The 14,397-nt window shown below is 40.9% G+C and overlaps 1 protein-coding gene across 2 annotated transcripts in view; it reads right to left on the reverse strand.

The window, feature by feature from the left end:
* Nucleotides 1–2,269: 2,269 nt before the first annotated feature.
* The window catches only part of LOC133059564 (24-hydroxycholesterol 7-alpha-hydroxylase), an 82,715-nt gene continuing 70,587 nt past the window's right edge, over nucleotides 2,270–14,397 (reverse strand). The window contains exons 11-12 of one of the 2 annotated variants that reach the window (XM_061146866.1): nucleotides 6,977–7,064; nucleotides 2,270–3,460 (exon numbers count right to left, since the gene is read on the reverse strand). In XM_061146866.1, coding sequence (XP_061002849.1) covers nucleotides 3,389–3,460; nucleotides 6,977–7,064 — 160 coding nt within the window. In that variant the 3' untranslated portion in view covers nucleotides 2,270–3,388. Of the gene's footprint in view, nucleotides 3,461–4,040; nucleotides 5,122–6,976; nucleotides 7,065–14,397 lie in introns of those variants that run through there. The other variant, XM_061146865.1, reaches the window with a different exon arrangement.

Consider the following 14,397-nt stretch of genomic DNA (forward strand, 5'->3'; position numbering starts at 1 on the left):
TTGTCCTTTGAACTAGGGGCTGGGACACCTACCTTAATAACATAACTCGATGGTGGCATATTCTTTCTGATCCCTTACTTTTGCTGCCTGGGAGTACGTCTCAAATGAACTCTCTGCAATGCCTACAAATCTGTCTTAGGCTCCACTTTGTGGAAAACTCAAGTTAATACATATAAATATATACCTATTGTGTGTGTATATATATATATACACACATATACCTTCGATTAATATGTGTTGTGTATACTGGGCTCAGTCACATCTGACTCTTTGTGACCACCTGGACTGTAGCCCACCAGGCTCCTCTGTCCATGGAATTTTCCAGGCAAGAATAGTGAAGTAGCTTGCCACTTTCTCCTCCAGGGAATCTTCCCGACCCAGGGATTGAACCCATGTCTCCTGTATCTTCTGCACTGGCAGATAGATTCTTTACCATTGAGCCATGTGGGAAACCCTATATAAAATCTCAGGCTAGGGAAATAAAAAGAAATAGGATCCTCTATGACCCACCTCCCAGTGTAATGGAAACAAAAGCAAAAATAAACAAATGGGACCTAATTAAACTTAAAGGCTTTTGCACAATGAAGGAAACTATAAGCAAGGTGAAAAGACAGCCTTCAGAATGGGAGAAAATAATAGCAGATGAAGCAACTGACAAAGAATTAATCTCAAAAATATATAAGCAGCTCATGCAGCTCAATTCCAGAAAAATAAATGACCCAATCAAAAAATGGACCAAGGAACTAAACAGACATTTCTCTAAAGAAGACATACAGACGGCTAACAAACACATGAAAAGATGCTCAGCATCACTCATTATCAGAGAAATGCAAATCAAAACCACAATGAGGTACCATCTCATGCCAGTCAGAATGGCTGCTATCCAAAAGTCTACAAACAATAAATGCTGGAGAGGGTGTGGAGAAAAGGGAACCCTCTTACACTGTTGGTGGGAATGCAAACTAGTACAGCCACTATGGAGAACAGTGTGGAGATTCCTTAAAAAACTGTAAATAGAATGGCCATATGACCCAGCAATCCCACTGTTGGGCATATACACCAAGGAAATCAGAATTAAAGACCTGTGTACCCCAATGTTCATTGCAGCACTGTTTACAATAGCCAGGACATGGAAGCAACCTAGATGTCCATTGGCAGGTGAATGGATAAGAAAGCTATAGTACATATACACGATGGAATATTACTCAGCTATTTAAAAGAATGCATTTGAATCAGTTCTAATGAGGTGGATGAAACTGCAGCCTATTATACAGAGTGAAGTAAGTCAGAAAGAAAAGCACCAATACAGTATAATAATGCATATATATGAAATTTAGAAAGATGATAACAATGACCCTATATGCGAGACAGCAAAAGAAACACAGAAAAAAAGAACAGACTTTTTGACTCTGTGGGAAAAGGCGAGGGTGGGATGATTTGAGAGAATAGCGTTGAAACATGTATATTATCAAGTGTGAAACAGATCGCCAGTCCAGGTTTGATGCATGAGACAGGGTGCTCAGGGCTGGTGCACTGGGATGACCCAGAGGGATGGGATGGGGAGGGAAGTGGGAGGGGGGTTTAGGATGGGGGACACAGGTACACCCATGGCTGATTCATGTCAATGTATGGCAAAACCCACTACAATACTGTAAAGTAATTAGCCTCCAATTAAATAAATTAATTTACAAAAAAAGAGAAAAGAAATAGGGACCTCCAAGTATATTCCTCTTACCGTGCTTTATTTCAAAGGTCAGTAGATCTCCCACATCTGCAGTTTTTTTTTTTAAGTGCATAAACTTGCCAGCTAACTTCAAACTTACTAAGCAATAGTAAGGAGATAAATACTAGATAAACAAATCTGTGTCTGCAGATTTAGTTCAAGTGTCTATTATTTGCAAATACCATGTCTGGCTGTGGGCCCCAGCTATTTGGAAGAGGACAGGCCTTCCCTGGGAGCACACCTGCCATATTTAGAAGAACCGCCAGGTAGTGGTCCACAGTTCTCAACTCGCCTGTGGATTCTCAACTGCCTTCTTCATTCCCTTCAGTCCTCAGACCCCCAGCCTGCTATGCTAAGCGGCAAGCTGCTAGCTAAGCTTCAAAATCACTGTATTAGTCCCGAAGAGTTAATGCATTCCAAAGTACTTAATTTTCTCCTAGCGAGTCATCTGCTCATTGGTGGGAGATAGATGAGTAAGCAATCGTTCTTAATTCTACAGGATAATTCTAGCACAGGGGAGCAAATAATCCAGAGGACACATGCATTGCAAAGCTTATTTATTGTGAAACCAAGGAGGCAGACGGCATTTTATTGACTTGTAGAGGACAAATCACACTGTGATTGGGGTCATATATTTCCCCTGAACATGATAGGATTTCTGGATTTCATAGTAAATACTTCAGGCAAAAGTCTTAAGTAGTAGATTGAAACGTTATTTGACTTAACACGTCACTTAGAGCTTCTATAAATTAGGAAAAATATTATCTCTTCAACTACAATTATAAACACCTTGAATCAAAAGGGTGCTTTCCTCTTAATTAAAATACAAATGAATAAATCAGTCAACATACATGTATTGAATATACCCTATAGAGAAGTGCTGTCCTAGGCAGAGTGGAGGATATAAATGAGTGTCAGACATGACACCTGACTTCACAGGTCTTAGACAGTGATCACCTTGTTCATATATTTAGCATTAGACATGTTTCATAATTAAATTAATAGTCGTTTAAGAATTCCAATTGTGAGTTAAGAATCATATTAAGAAAAATAGCAACTTTCCAGAAATCATTATTTAATACTCTTTCAAGTCTAAGACTATTAGCCTTTTTTCAAAATTGAAGTTAAAGTATGTTGTCTTTACAGTGAATTTAATGTATGAAAAATTTCATTCAGATGAGATACTTTCTATTTAAAGTTTTGATATAATAATGCAGGGATCCCCAATCACGAATCAGTATTGGGCCCTGGCCTGTTGGGAACCAGTCCACACAGCAGGAGATGAGTGGTGGGAGAAACCAAAAACTCCGCCTCCCCCACTGATCTATGGAAAAATTGTCTTCCATGAAACTGGTGTCTGGTGCCAAAGAGGTTGGGGACTGCTGCAGTAATGTATGAAACCAATGCCAACTTCTGAAGAATACCTCTTTTTGGATCACTGAAGCATTTTACCCTGTATTGGGGTCTCAGTATCAGTGAGAGTGATGTCAGATTCTTGGTCTACACTTAAGATACCAAATACACATGCCATCTGGACATTGTCTTGAACTAAATCCTAAAACAAAATCAAGTGACGTGTTCCTGTCAAACTCGGGTCTAGGTGCTGCCGGGCTATTGGATGGGGGGCAGTCACTCCTCCAGACAGCCCTGGCCCTCCGGCAGACATCATTTTCTTTGTTTAAACTGAATTCGGCATCGTCCTTCTGGCTGCTGGACACCCACCAAGTGGAGAGAACTCTAAAAGCAGAAATGCAGAAAGAGGATAGAAGTTAAGGAACGTAAGCCAACAGTGTGGACCTAAGGTTTATTCAGTGTGTTTGTTCCCGAGAGGCAAAGTTTAGGTTTGGAAGGCTGGAGGGTTTTACTTGATCAGTTTTCCATGGTGAGCATCAATTTTAGCCTTCTATTCAAGGGATGGATCCTCCCTGTAAGCTCAGACGGTCAAGAATCTTCCTGCAATGCAGGAGACCCGGGTTTGATCCCTGGGTTGGGAAGATCCTCTGGAGAAGGGGATGGAAATCCACTCCAGTATTCTTGCTTGGAGAATCCCATGGACAGAGGAACCTGGCGGGCCACAGTCCACGGGGTCACAAAAAGCTGGACACAACTGAGCGATTAACACTACTATTCAAGGGACAGAAAAGGAAGCAATCCCTTAATCTTTTTAAAAAATTTATTTATTTTTAATTGGAGGATAATTGCTTTACCATATTGCGTTGGTTTCTGCCATACATCAACATGAGTCGGCCATAGGTATACATATGTCCCCTCCCTCTTGAACCACTTTCACACCTCCAACCCCAACCGTCCCCTCTAGGCTGTTACAGAGCACCGGTTTGAGTTCCCTGTGCCACACAGCAAATTCCCAGTGGCTATCTATTTTACATATGGTAATATACAAGTCTCCAAGCTACTCTCTCTATTTGTCCCACCCTCTCTTCTCCCCCTGCTGTGTCCACAAGTCTGGTCTCTATATCTGCATCTCCTTTGCTGCTCTGCAAACAGGTTCATCAGTACAAATCCTTTATTCTAATAGCAGCTTCACAGTTTCACATATCCCAAGGCTATGAGCCTAGGGCTCACCCTTCACTTTATCTGGGTGAAGAGGATACCACAAATAAAGCTCTTTCAATACATTTCTGGCCCCCAGTTTCTGACACCTCATTTATAATTGCGGGGTGAGACTTCTATGACACGTGTTACTGATGTTCATAAGACAACATGGTGTTGATGGTGCAAACCACTCTTACAGTGGACCTAAGAGCAAAACTGTCCAAAAGGGTATTCTGTGGGTGCCAAATGTTCTGATAGGTTCTGTTACATCTTAGTTATGAACAAGGGGTGAATGGATGTGGGGGTGAGGGGAGGTCAGTTCATTGCAAATAAAGCAAAGAGACTGCTGAAGCTTAGGAGCTTGAATGAGAAAACCAACCTGTTCTGTCAACTTTGAGTGTTGGAGGAAGAGGAGAGGTGAGGAAGGAGGAGGTGGATCCAACTTAGATGATGAGTTTTTTTGTCATGAGTTTGAGTGCAATGGGGCACAGAAAGAGCTTCTCAGCAAGTGGATTCTTAGGTCAGTTGATAGAATGAGTTGCAGAAGTTGCACAGACTTTCTGAAATTGCATCCATCCACCATTTTGTGTGTATGAAGAAGTGTGTGCTTTTCTATAAAGGGGATCTTGTGAGATTTTCTAAGAATCCATTCCCCTACCCCAAAAGCACAGCAGAAGAAAACCAACCAGCCTAATAAAAACCTCACTGTGTTAGCAAAAAACGTGCTTGCTTTTGGGAAAGAACTGAAGTGGGTCTTCTTGTGAGTGCTCAAAATGAAATGGTTCCCGTTGCCAGCATCTGGACACAGCTGACCAATCCCAGATCCTGGAAAGCTCTGCAGTTTCCTTACGGTTTGGTTCGTATTGGGAGAGAATGAAGATTAAATTGTTTTCTTTAGACTGAGGTAAAATGAAACTCTTACAAAATTAAAATTGGAGATGCTAGCATTTGATTTGGGGTACTGTGGCAAGAAAATTCCTTTGAGGAAGCTGGTTTCCAAGTCCCATGCTCTTCCTGCATTTGAAGACATAGTGTCTGGAGCATGCCCTGGTGACCGCCCCCCAACCCCACTGCAGCTTATAAAAGTCTGGTAATTGGAAGGTCATTGCCTGTATTTTTTGACCCCCTCCTTTCACAACTTAGTAAAATAAGTCCAACAATTAAATAACTTTAATTGGTCTTTCTAAAATAAGAACTGTGAAATGAAATGCCGTTTGAGACGAGGATTCTCTCAGACTTGTACTTTTTACAAACTGAGGTCACATCTCTTTGAAAAAGTTTCCTAGTAGGGTCAAAATAGACATAGGATGTATTTTAAAACAAACAAAAAAAGGTATAAAAATACTAGGATTCTTAGCAGGGAAGAAAGTGCTGGAACAAACCCTGTCTAAGATCTGGTCAAAATGACTGATCTTCAGTTTTCTGTGTCACATGGTTTGACATCCTTCTAATGTGAAAAGGCATTCCTGTGTCTTCTGACTGGTGGGAAAATAGTTAGATGCTGAGTCAGTCCTGGGCAATATCACAACATTTAACTTGGAAGATCAGAAACTAGTATTTGATGCCTGCAAATCCTGGCCCGGATCTTCATTTTGCCAACAAAACTGTACTCAGCTGAAAACCTTTGTGAAGGGTGTTTTGATTTCCCTTTCATCATTGGATTTTGAGAGCTCTTTATCACTGTTGCTTGTACTCAAAATAGAAGTGCAAAAGAAATCAAGGCAAAGTGCTGAAATGTGCATATTTGTGAGCAATATAATATTTTCAGTGTCATTTATGCACTTACAGAATTTCTGTTGAAATGTCACCCAGGAGTTTTATTTATCCCTCCATATATTAGCCCTTAATATATCAAGAGTAAATCATAGCACAAAATGCTATGTGAATAGCCCTGAGACAGCAATCCTTAATTTCTGAGCTTTAGCCTCAGTTTAAATTAAATAGCACCGTTTATCCAGAGATTTCAAAGGGACTTCCAAACACCTGGAATTAAATTGGACTTCCCCGTTTCCTCGGACAGTGGTCCTCAAAGTGTGGCAGCAGCAGCACCCGGAACTTATCAGAAATACAAGTTCTCAAGCCCTTTCCCAGATCTACTCATTAGGAGCTGTAGGGCTCGGGCCCAGGATTCTGTGTTCTAACAAGCCCCCTCCATCTCAGCTAATCCTGATGCTCACACCCGTTTGACGGCCATTGGTCTAAGAGAACAGAACTACAGAAACACAGAGGAGTTAAATGATTGAGAGAGCCAATGGTCAGAGGTGGGGAAAGGTCATGGTCTTCATATTGAGGTTCACTGTTTCTACTGTTGGGTTAATTTCCTTCTATGTCATTGCTTCCAAGTGGACTAAGGGCTATGACTCGTGGCTCATGGCTCACTTTTGGACACACAGACATGCCTTTCTAGGGAAACAAGCCTGACATCAAGGCCATGTTTATTTTACCCAGAGAAAAGGGTTAAAAGTGATAATTCATTGAGGAGCTCCTAACACTAAGTGGTGAAAACACTACTATTAGATCCTATAATGGGAACCACAAAATTGACTTAGAATTAAGGGAATGTTTCTCACTCTGCAGAGATGAACTAAGATGAGCCTAAGTGAGGAGATCAGCCAGCTCATACCCAGTAATTAAAATGAAGGAGTTAGACTTTATCTCAAATTTGAAAGTCATGCTATTCAAAATTCTGAAAAGATTTACCTGTTTTGGCAATGGGTCCAGAAGACTACAGTCATAATAATAAAATATTAAAATAATACATATTTGAATCTCCAACAGAGCCAGCCACCTGAAAGAAAAAGAAAATAAAATTGGTGCTTGGTATTGAAAGATGGATATATATCTTCCAGTAAAGAATATGGGCTTCCCTGATGGCTCAAATGGTAAAGAATCTGCCTGCAATGCAGAAGACCCATATTTGATCCCTTAGTTGGGAAGATTCCCTGGAGAAGGGCATGGCAACCCACTTCAGTATTCTTGCCTGGAGAATCCCATGGACAGAGAAGACTGATGGGCTCCATGGGTTCACAAAGAGTCAGACACGACTGAGTGACTAACACTGAAGAATATCTATAACTACACATATTTCAGAGAAAATGTGCTCTTCCTTGCAATATAAACCTTCACTATTAAGAGGACAGAGAAAAGAAAAACTTAACTCTTTTCTAATACTGTCTACTTCATAAGGGAGTTGGAAAAATTACAGTGTTTTAAAATGTGTATAAAATGCTTAGCCAGTGGAAGCATTTAATGAATGAGATTCCAGGTCTCTCCTCTAAGTTTTAGATTTGTCCTTTCCAATATGGTAGCTATTAGCTACATGAGGCTATTTAAATAAATTTAAATTTATCAAAATTAGAAATTTCAGCTCCTTAGTGGCATGAACCACATTTCAAGTGCTTAATGGCCATAAGTAGTTACTGGCCACCATATTGAACAACACATATTTAGAATTTTTCTATGATCACAGAAAGTTCCATAGGACAGTCCTGTAGGAATTACTGCCTAGATGTTCTGGAGGCACTTTAAATTTCCCATAACTGCCAATTTTTTTCTTGACTATAATCCTGCACTCAGGCTCCAAGCTTTTTGATCATACATCTCTGATAAGAAAATACTGTGCATATCCTACAATATATGAAGACTCATTTATTTATAAATTATAGGCACTTCCCTGGTGGTCCAGTGGCTAAGACTCTGTGCTCCCCAGGTAGGTGGCCCAGGTTTGAACCCTGGTCTGGGAACTAGATCCCACATGCTGCAACTAAGACCTACCACAGCCAAACAAATATTTTTTAAAAAATTGTATATACATACCATTGCACTAGTTTACTGTTGACTCTGTATACACATATATATAGAAATTTAAAAACTGAGAAAAGTGTAAATAAAATTCTGCCACTTTTCCTGGCATCCCAGTGGGTTGTTTTGAGCTCTCCTTAGGGGAGGCAGACCATTTTAGAGGGAATGGCCCCTGATAAGTACGATTAGTCCAACATCAGAAAACTATATGTCATTGTAGAAACAACTCTCCATTACCCTTCCTGAACTGTTGGGAACCAAGGTTTTTGTTTTATCTTCCTAATGTGTCCCCTGTCCTTCTCCTTATCCCCTTAACTCTAGTCCTACCACTGATCCCCAGTGTAGGTCTTCATCATTTACTGATGTCATGGGTTCCTGAATCACCTGGGCTTTCAGATTGGCTTCTCTGCTTCCAGTTATCACTTCTCTCTACTCTGTCCTTTGCCCTACTACTGAAGCAAACTTTCTAAAACAGAAATCTATTGCCATCTCCTCATTTTATACACACGTGTAAACACACGTTTAGTCACTCAGTCATGTGCAACTATCTGCGAGGCCATGGACTGTAGCCTGCCAGGCTCCTCTGTCCATGGGGATTCTCCAGGCAAGAACACTAGAATGGGTAGCCATTCCCTTCTCCAGGAGATCTTCCCAACCCAGGGATCAAACCCAGGTTCTTTACCATCTGAGCCACCAGGGATGCCCCAGAATACTTGAGTGGCTAGTCTATCCCTTCTCCAGGGGATCTTCCTGACCTAGGAATTGAACTGGGGTCTCCTGCACTGCAGGTAGATTCTTTACCAGCTGAGCTACCAGGGAAGCCCATTCCATTTGCCAGTGCTTCTTATTGCCTTCTAAATGCCACAGGAAACACTGCCAGCAATTGAAGACCTGTCTCCTACCTATTTCTCCAGCCTCCTCTCCCCCATAGCTGCTCCTTAAAACCCATGCTCTTGCCACACTGTAAACTTGAGGTTCCCTGAATGGCAATGCCATCTGTTGCAAGCCCTTCTCTTCCCTGAGGCTCAGTTTCCTCTGGAAGCATTCCCTGACTGCTTGCTTCTGGGCTGAGGTGCCCTTCCTGCCCATTCCATGGCTCCCTGGGTACACTTTAGCCATTGCATCTACTGCACAGAATTGTGATTGCTTATTAGCTATCTCTCTCCCAGGATTATATTGTTGGGCCTTAGCACAGGGCATAGAGCTCTGCTAGTACCTAATGTTGACTGATAAAATGAATGATGACAGAAGGAGATGCCTCCATAAAGCAGATTCAATTTCCTTATCTTTCCATCCTTTTCTATGCTTCTGTGGCACTTTTAACATCCCTCAACTAACACCATTGTCCTACAATCCCACCCTATTACAGTTAATCTTCTTCATGTCTGTCTCCCCTTATAGACTACAACCTCTACAAAAACAGAAAGCAGGTCTTATTTATCCTCAATGTGTGTTGATTGCATGAGTGGATGAATGAATATGAACGATGTTATTTGTATCAGATAATTAGATTTATTTCCCATTGGTATTCTTGAAACTTCTTGCCTATATTTCTATTTCAAATGAAATCTGGAGCACTCCAGGTATTGTTAGAACCAACCTGGATACATCAGTTCTTCACAAATATTTGTGATGTAAATTTAATTCTACCTACGAGCCTGGTGTGCCGCAGTTCATGGGGTTGCAAAGAGTCAGACGTGACTTAAGAGACTGAACAACAACTTAGAAATGCTAAAGATAATTCATTCCAAAGGAGTGTCAATGTCTATGAAATAGAACAATTCAATCTTTACTGATTTGGATCAAATTAAGCAGCAATTCCAAGAAAAGGCAATTTTGCTAATTTGCAGGTTCAGAATTCCTCACAACTAAGTTTTTGTCAGGCTTCTAACAAACTAGATTGTCCATTTCTGGCCATGATGTTTGTCCTTGGGACATGAGCTTTTCAAAACAGCCCATGATGGGCACACCATATCTGCTTCCCTTAAGATATATCCATAATGTATAACTCTGAAATGAAGAAGATAGCAAACATCAATCACAAACACTGTTTGGAAACTGTAGTGGTGTTTAATTGTTGCTGATTATTAATGTATGTAACTATCAATAATAAATACTGTGCATTATGATTTTTTTTAGAAAGAGATATATCCAAATGTTTATTCTTCAGATTCTCTGCAGAATGACTGGTTATCATCTTAACTTTGTGGGCATGCTAAATACTTCATTTCTGTGAGACAAAAAGCCATGAGACAGTTATGAACAAATTTGACTTAAGTTTTAAAAAAATCATTCTGGCTGCTACTTTGAGAATAAAATATGAGGTGATGAAAGGAGACTGATTTGGAAACAATTATAATCTTCCAGGCCATGGAAAACTTGGACCTGAATGGGCGAGGATGATGGAAATAGTCATGAGTTATGGTTAGTATCTGGATATACTTCGCAGGATAGGCTGATGGTTTGCATGACACATGTGAAAGACTTAATAAAGGAGTCAAGGGTGATTCCAAGTTTTTGGCCTGAAGAAATACAAGGGTACAGCAATGGGGAAAGCTGAAGGAGGAGCAGGTTGAGGAGTTATCATTCAGAGCTCACTTTTGGACCTATTCATTGGTGCCTTGGAGACATCCAGCGGATGTTGAGTGACAACTAGGGATGAGCCTGGTGTTTGGGGGGATTCAGTCAGGGATGGAGGTGCAAGAGATATAAATAAAGTCATCACTATTTGGACAATTATTTAAAGCCAAGAGATAGGATGAAGTCATGTAGGGGATAAGTTAAACAGAAAAAAATAAGAAGTCTGAGAGACAGCTCTGGGGCAGTCCAAAATTTAGAGGTTAGAAAAGTGAGGATGACCAGCAAAGGAATCTAAGAAGAAGCCAGAGAAGTAGGATAATGAAAAGAGTGATTATCTTCAAAGTCCAGTGAAGAAAGCGTTTCACGGAGGCCTGAGCTCCTTCAGATCTAATGGGAAAGAAAGGTTGACAATGAGCGCTTGCATGCATGCTCAGTTGCTCAGTCATGTCAAACTCTTTGTGACTCCATGCACTTTAGCCTGTGAGGCTCCTCTGTCCATGGAATTTTCCAGGCAAGAATACTGGAGTGGAGCTGCCACTTTCTCCCCTGGGGGATCTTCCGGACCTAGGGATCGAACCCGTGTCTCCAGCAGCTCCTGCATTGGCAGGTGGAATCTTTACCACTGAGCCACCTAGGAAGCCTGTGGCGATGAGTACCCACGTGTGAAAAGAAACATTCAAGTTCCTGCTCACATAAAACAGCGAATTCTTCTCAGTCCTCAGCTCCCTCTCTAGAAGTGACTTGGATAACGATCACTGCGCTGACATTTTGCGTTCAGTAGAATAAGCAGTGACTCCTCGATCTTTAGCAGCTACCCAGCAGCGCTAGAAAAAATGCTCGTTAATTCTCCATTTGTGAATTACAAAAGTTTTATAGGTTCTCCTTTACCCAAACAAATCCTATTTTCCTAGAAGTCTGTTTTTAGCCCCTTTCTAAGTTTAGCTCGCTGTGACCGAAGCCCTTCTCTGAACTCAGCCCCGCGGGGAAAGATGCCTGGTACCCCTCCTCTCCAGTCCCTGGAGGACAGGCACTGTGTAAGGACTGCGGACTATTGACGGGGCGGGGGGCCTCTTCTTTCAGGGAAGAAGGCCCTCAGCTCCCTGCAGAAGGTGAGGTGATGAGAGATGGAGCCAGAGGAGCAGGAGGAACTGAGCAACAGGCCCGCCTAGGGACGTAATGTGTGAGGTGCTGGTGCTGGGTACTTTGACCCTGAAAGTACAGCAGATCCTGTGAATAAACTGTCCTGAGAAGTGATACTTCTATGTGAAAATGACGGCTCTTTAAACATTATCACACATAAGAGGCCCTCCACGAATACTTCCTCTATCATGCAAATATGTAAACAAGAAATAGTTCATAAGCTATTTAAGAGCACAAATTGGACTATTTTAGAAACACCATGTATATTTTGATTAGAAATAGAACTAATGTGTATTAGCTCATTAAGAGAGTTTTCCACTGGAACCTGTAAGCATTTCTGGAACTAATTTTAGTCTCTGTGATGTTTTTAAAAATCATAAAACTGAATTTCCTTAGGGTAAAACTATAATTTAGGTTTTTGACCAACTGATACTGTGTGTGTTACTGAGGTTTTACATTTTTTCTTCTTTTGTTATTGAGGGGTAAGCTAGTTCAGTCATTAAATTAGTATTAGGTATTGAAATAGTATAAATATTAATATCACATTTGCTATCATTTCTAAACATTCTGATATTCTAAAGAAAAAAATGTGTTAATAAAACAGGTAATAAAGTAATATGTGCTAAAACTCTTATTTTCTCCAAATATTTGGATATTCTAGCAGAATTACTACCTCAGTTATTCACTAAATGAAGTTAATTCTTTTGAAATGGCAAAAAGCAATTTGTGTTTACAAGCTTTTACCCTGTTACTGAATTTTGTTTTGATGTCTAAAATATTAGGGACTTACATACACACACCTGTGACATTAAAGGCTTTTACTCCAAAGAAAGAGAGCTTCATAAATCTATATTTTTACAAAAGCTCTTCAGAAGCAAGTTGGGTTATGCTCATGCTAGGAATGTTTTCTTAATACTTCTAATGTCAAAACAGTGAAAGTAATGAGGCATATTATTTATAACAGATTTATTTTTTACACTTGCAAAGAACAACATTACACATCTACAAATAAGGCTCATTAAAATATAAACATGTTGAAAATTCCTTAAATACTGAGTACTTGCATGTCTTCCCCATTTGTAAATAAATGCTCAAGGAGAGCTACACGAACACTGAACACACACAAACCCCTACGAAACCCAGACTCGACGAGCACGTTGCTCTAATGCACGTGGAGAGATGGGAAAGGTAACAGTGTGAGATAAAGGTGGAGACAAAAGGGCTATGGAGATCTGGGGGCTGGAGCGAGTACTGTGGCCTGGAGTGATCAACTCCACATGGAGGTGATGCTTAAGCTAGTCCTGGAGAGAAGCACGGGCTTTGATAAGTAGACATGTTGAGTGGGGCATTTCAGACCCAGGAGAGAACAAGAATCAGAGGAGGGATGGGCACAGTCATCAGGGGACAACTGGTAGACTGTCTAGGGTGGGCGTTCCTAGACGTTCAGAAAGATGTATCTGTGTCAGATTCTGAAGAGTCTGGAGTTCTAGGCTGATGGGTTTGGCCAGTAGGCAGCGATGCCCAGTTTTAACAAGAAAGTAACAACTTAGAGATGATTATTTAAGGAAAATTCATCTGTATGTGGTGAGTAAGACAGACTGAAAGAAGAGACAATGGGGGAGGAGGAGAAGAAAACCGTGACATCTCCTGGGGCAAGATGACCTAGGTTAAGAGGTGGGAATGGACACAGCACATTGAAAAGAGGGAGGGGTGAAGGGTGACTCTAGGAGCTGAGAGTCTAGAAAATCAGTGATACACAGAAGAGAAACAAGGAGTACAGAAGGAACGCTAGGGTTAGCAGTAAGTCATGATTTTCATTTTAGATGTCTTGATTTTGAGACTGAATCCCTCTCTTCCTTTTTAAAATAAAATCTCTCTTTTTGTCCTACTAGAAGTCATTGTGGGCAGTACCAGCATGGGCTGGAAAGCTGCCACTGTTGCCAGGAGCAGGGGCTCTGAAGTATATTCCAAGTTGCTACCAGCTGCAGCTTATGAAAATAGAATGATCTTGCCCTGGAATTCAGAGAAGGCAGCATACAGACATACTTTCACAGGCATCCTTCATTGAAGCAGGGCTGGTCAAGTTAAAGGGGAAGTACTTTTCCCACATCCTCATTCCCTTTAAGAAATCTTACAGGAAAATGAAAACCATTTGGTGACAGGAGGCAAAATAATTTAGACCAGGGTTTCTCACACTTCAGCATGCATCAGAATCACATGGAAGGCTTGTTCAAACCCACGTTGCTGGACCCACCCCCCCGTGTTTCTGACTTAGTAGATCTGGGGATGGGCCACCCAATTTGCACTTTTTTACAAGTTTCCACGTAATGTTGCTACTAGTGGTATGCGGATCATACTTTAGAATCATTGATCAGAGGAACATGATCAAGCAGAAAGGGGAAAATATGTTAAAAGCTATAGTTTACCTTGGGGGATGCGATAGGGAGGGAGGTAGGAGGGGGGTTCTGGATGGGGAACACGTGCGTCCGTGGTTGATTCGTGTCGATGTATGGCAAAAATCACTACAATATTGTAAAGTAATTAGCCTCCAATTAAAATAAATAAATTTTTTTTTTTAAAAAGCTGTAGTTTATCAGATC

This window comes from Dama dama, chromosome 7, assembly GCF_033118175.1.
Source record: "Dama dama isolate Ldn47 chromosome 7, ASM3311817v1, whole genome shotgun sequence".
Classification (NCBI taxonomy): Eukaryota; Metazoa; Chordata; class Mammalia; order Artiodactyla; family Cervidae; genus Dama; species Dama dama.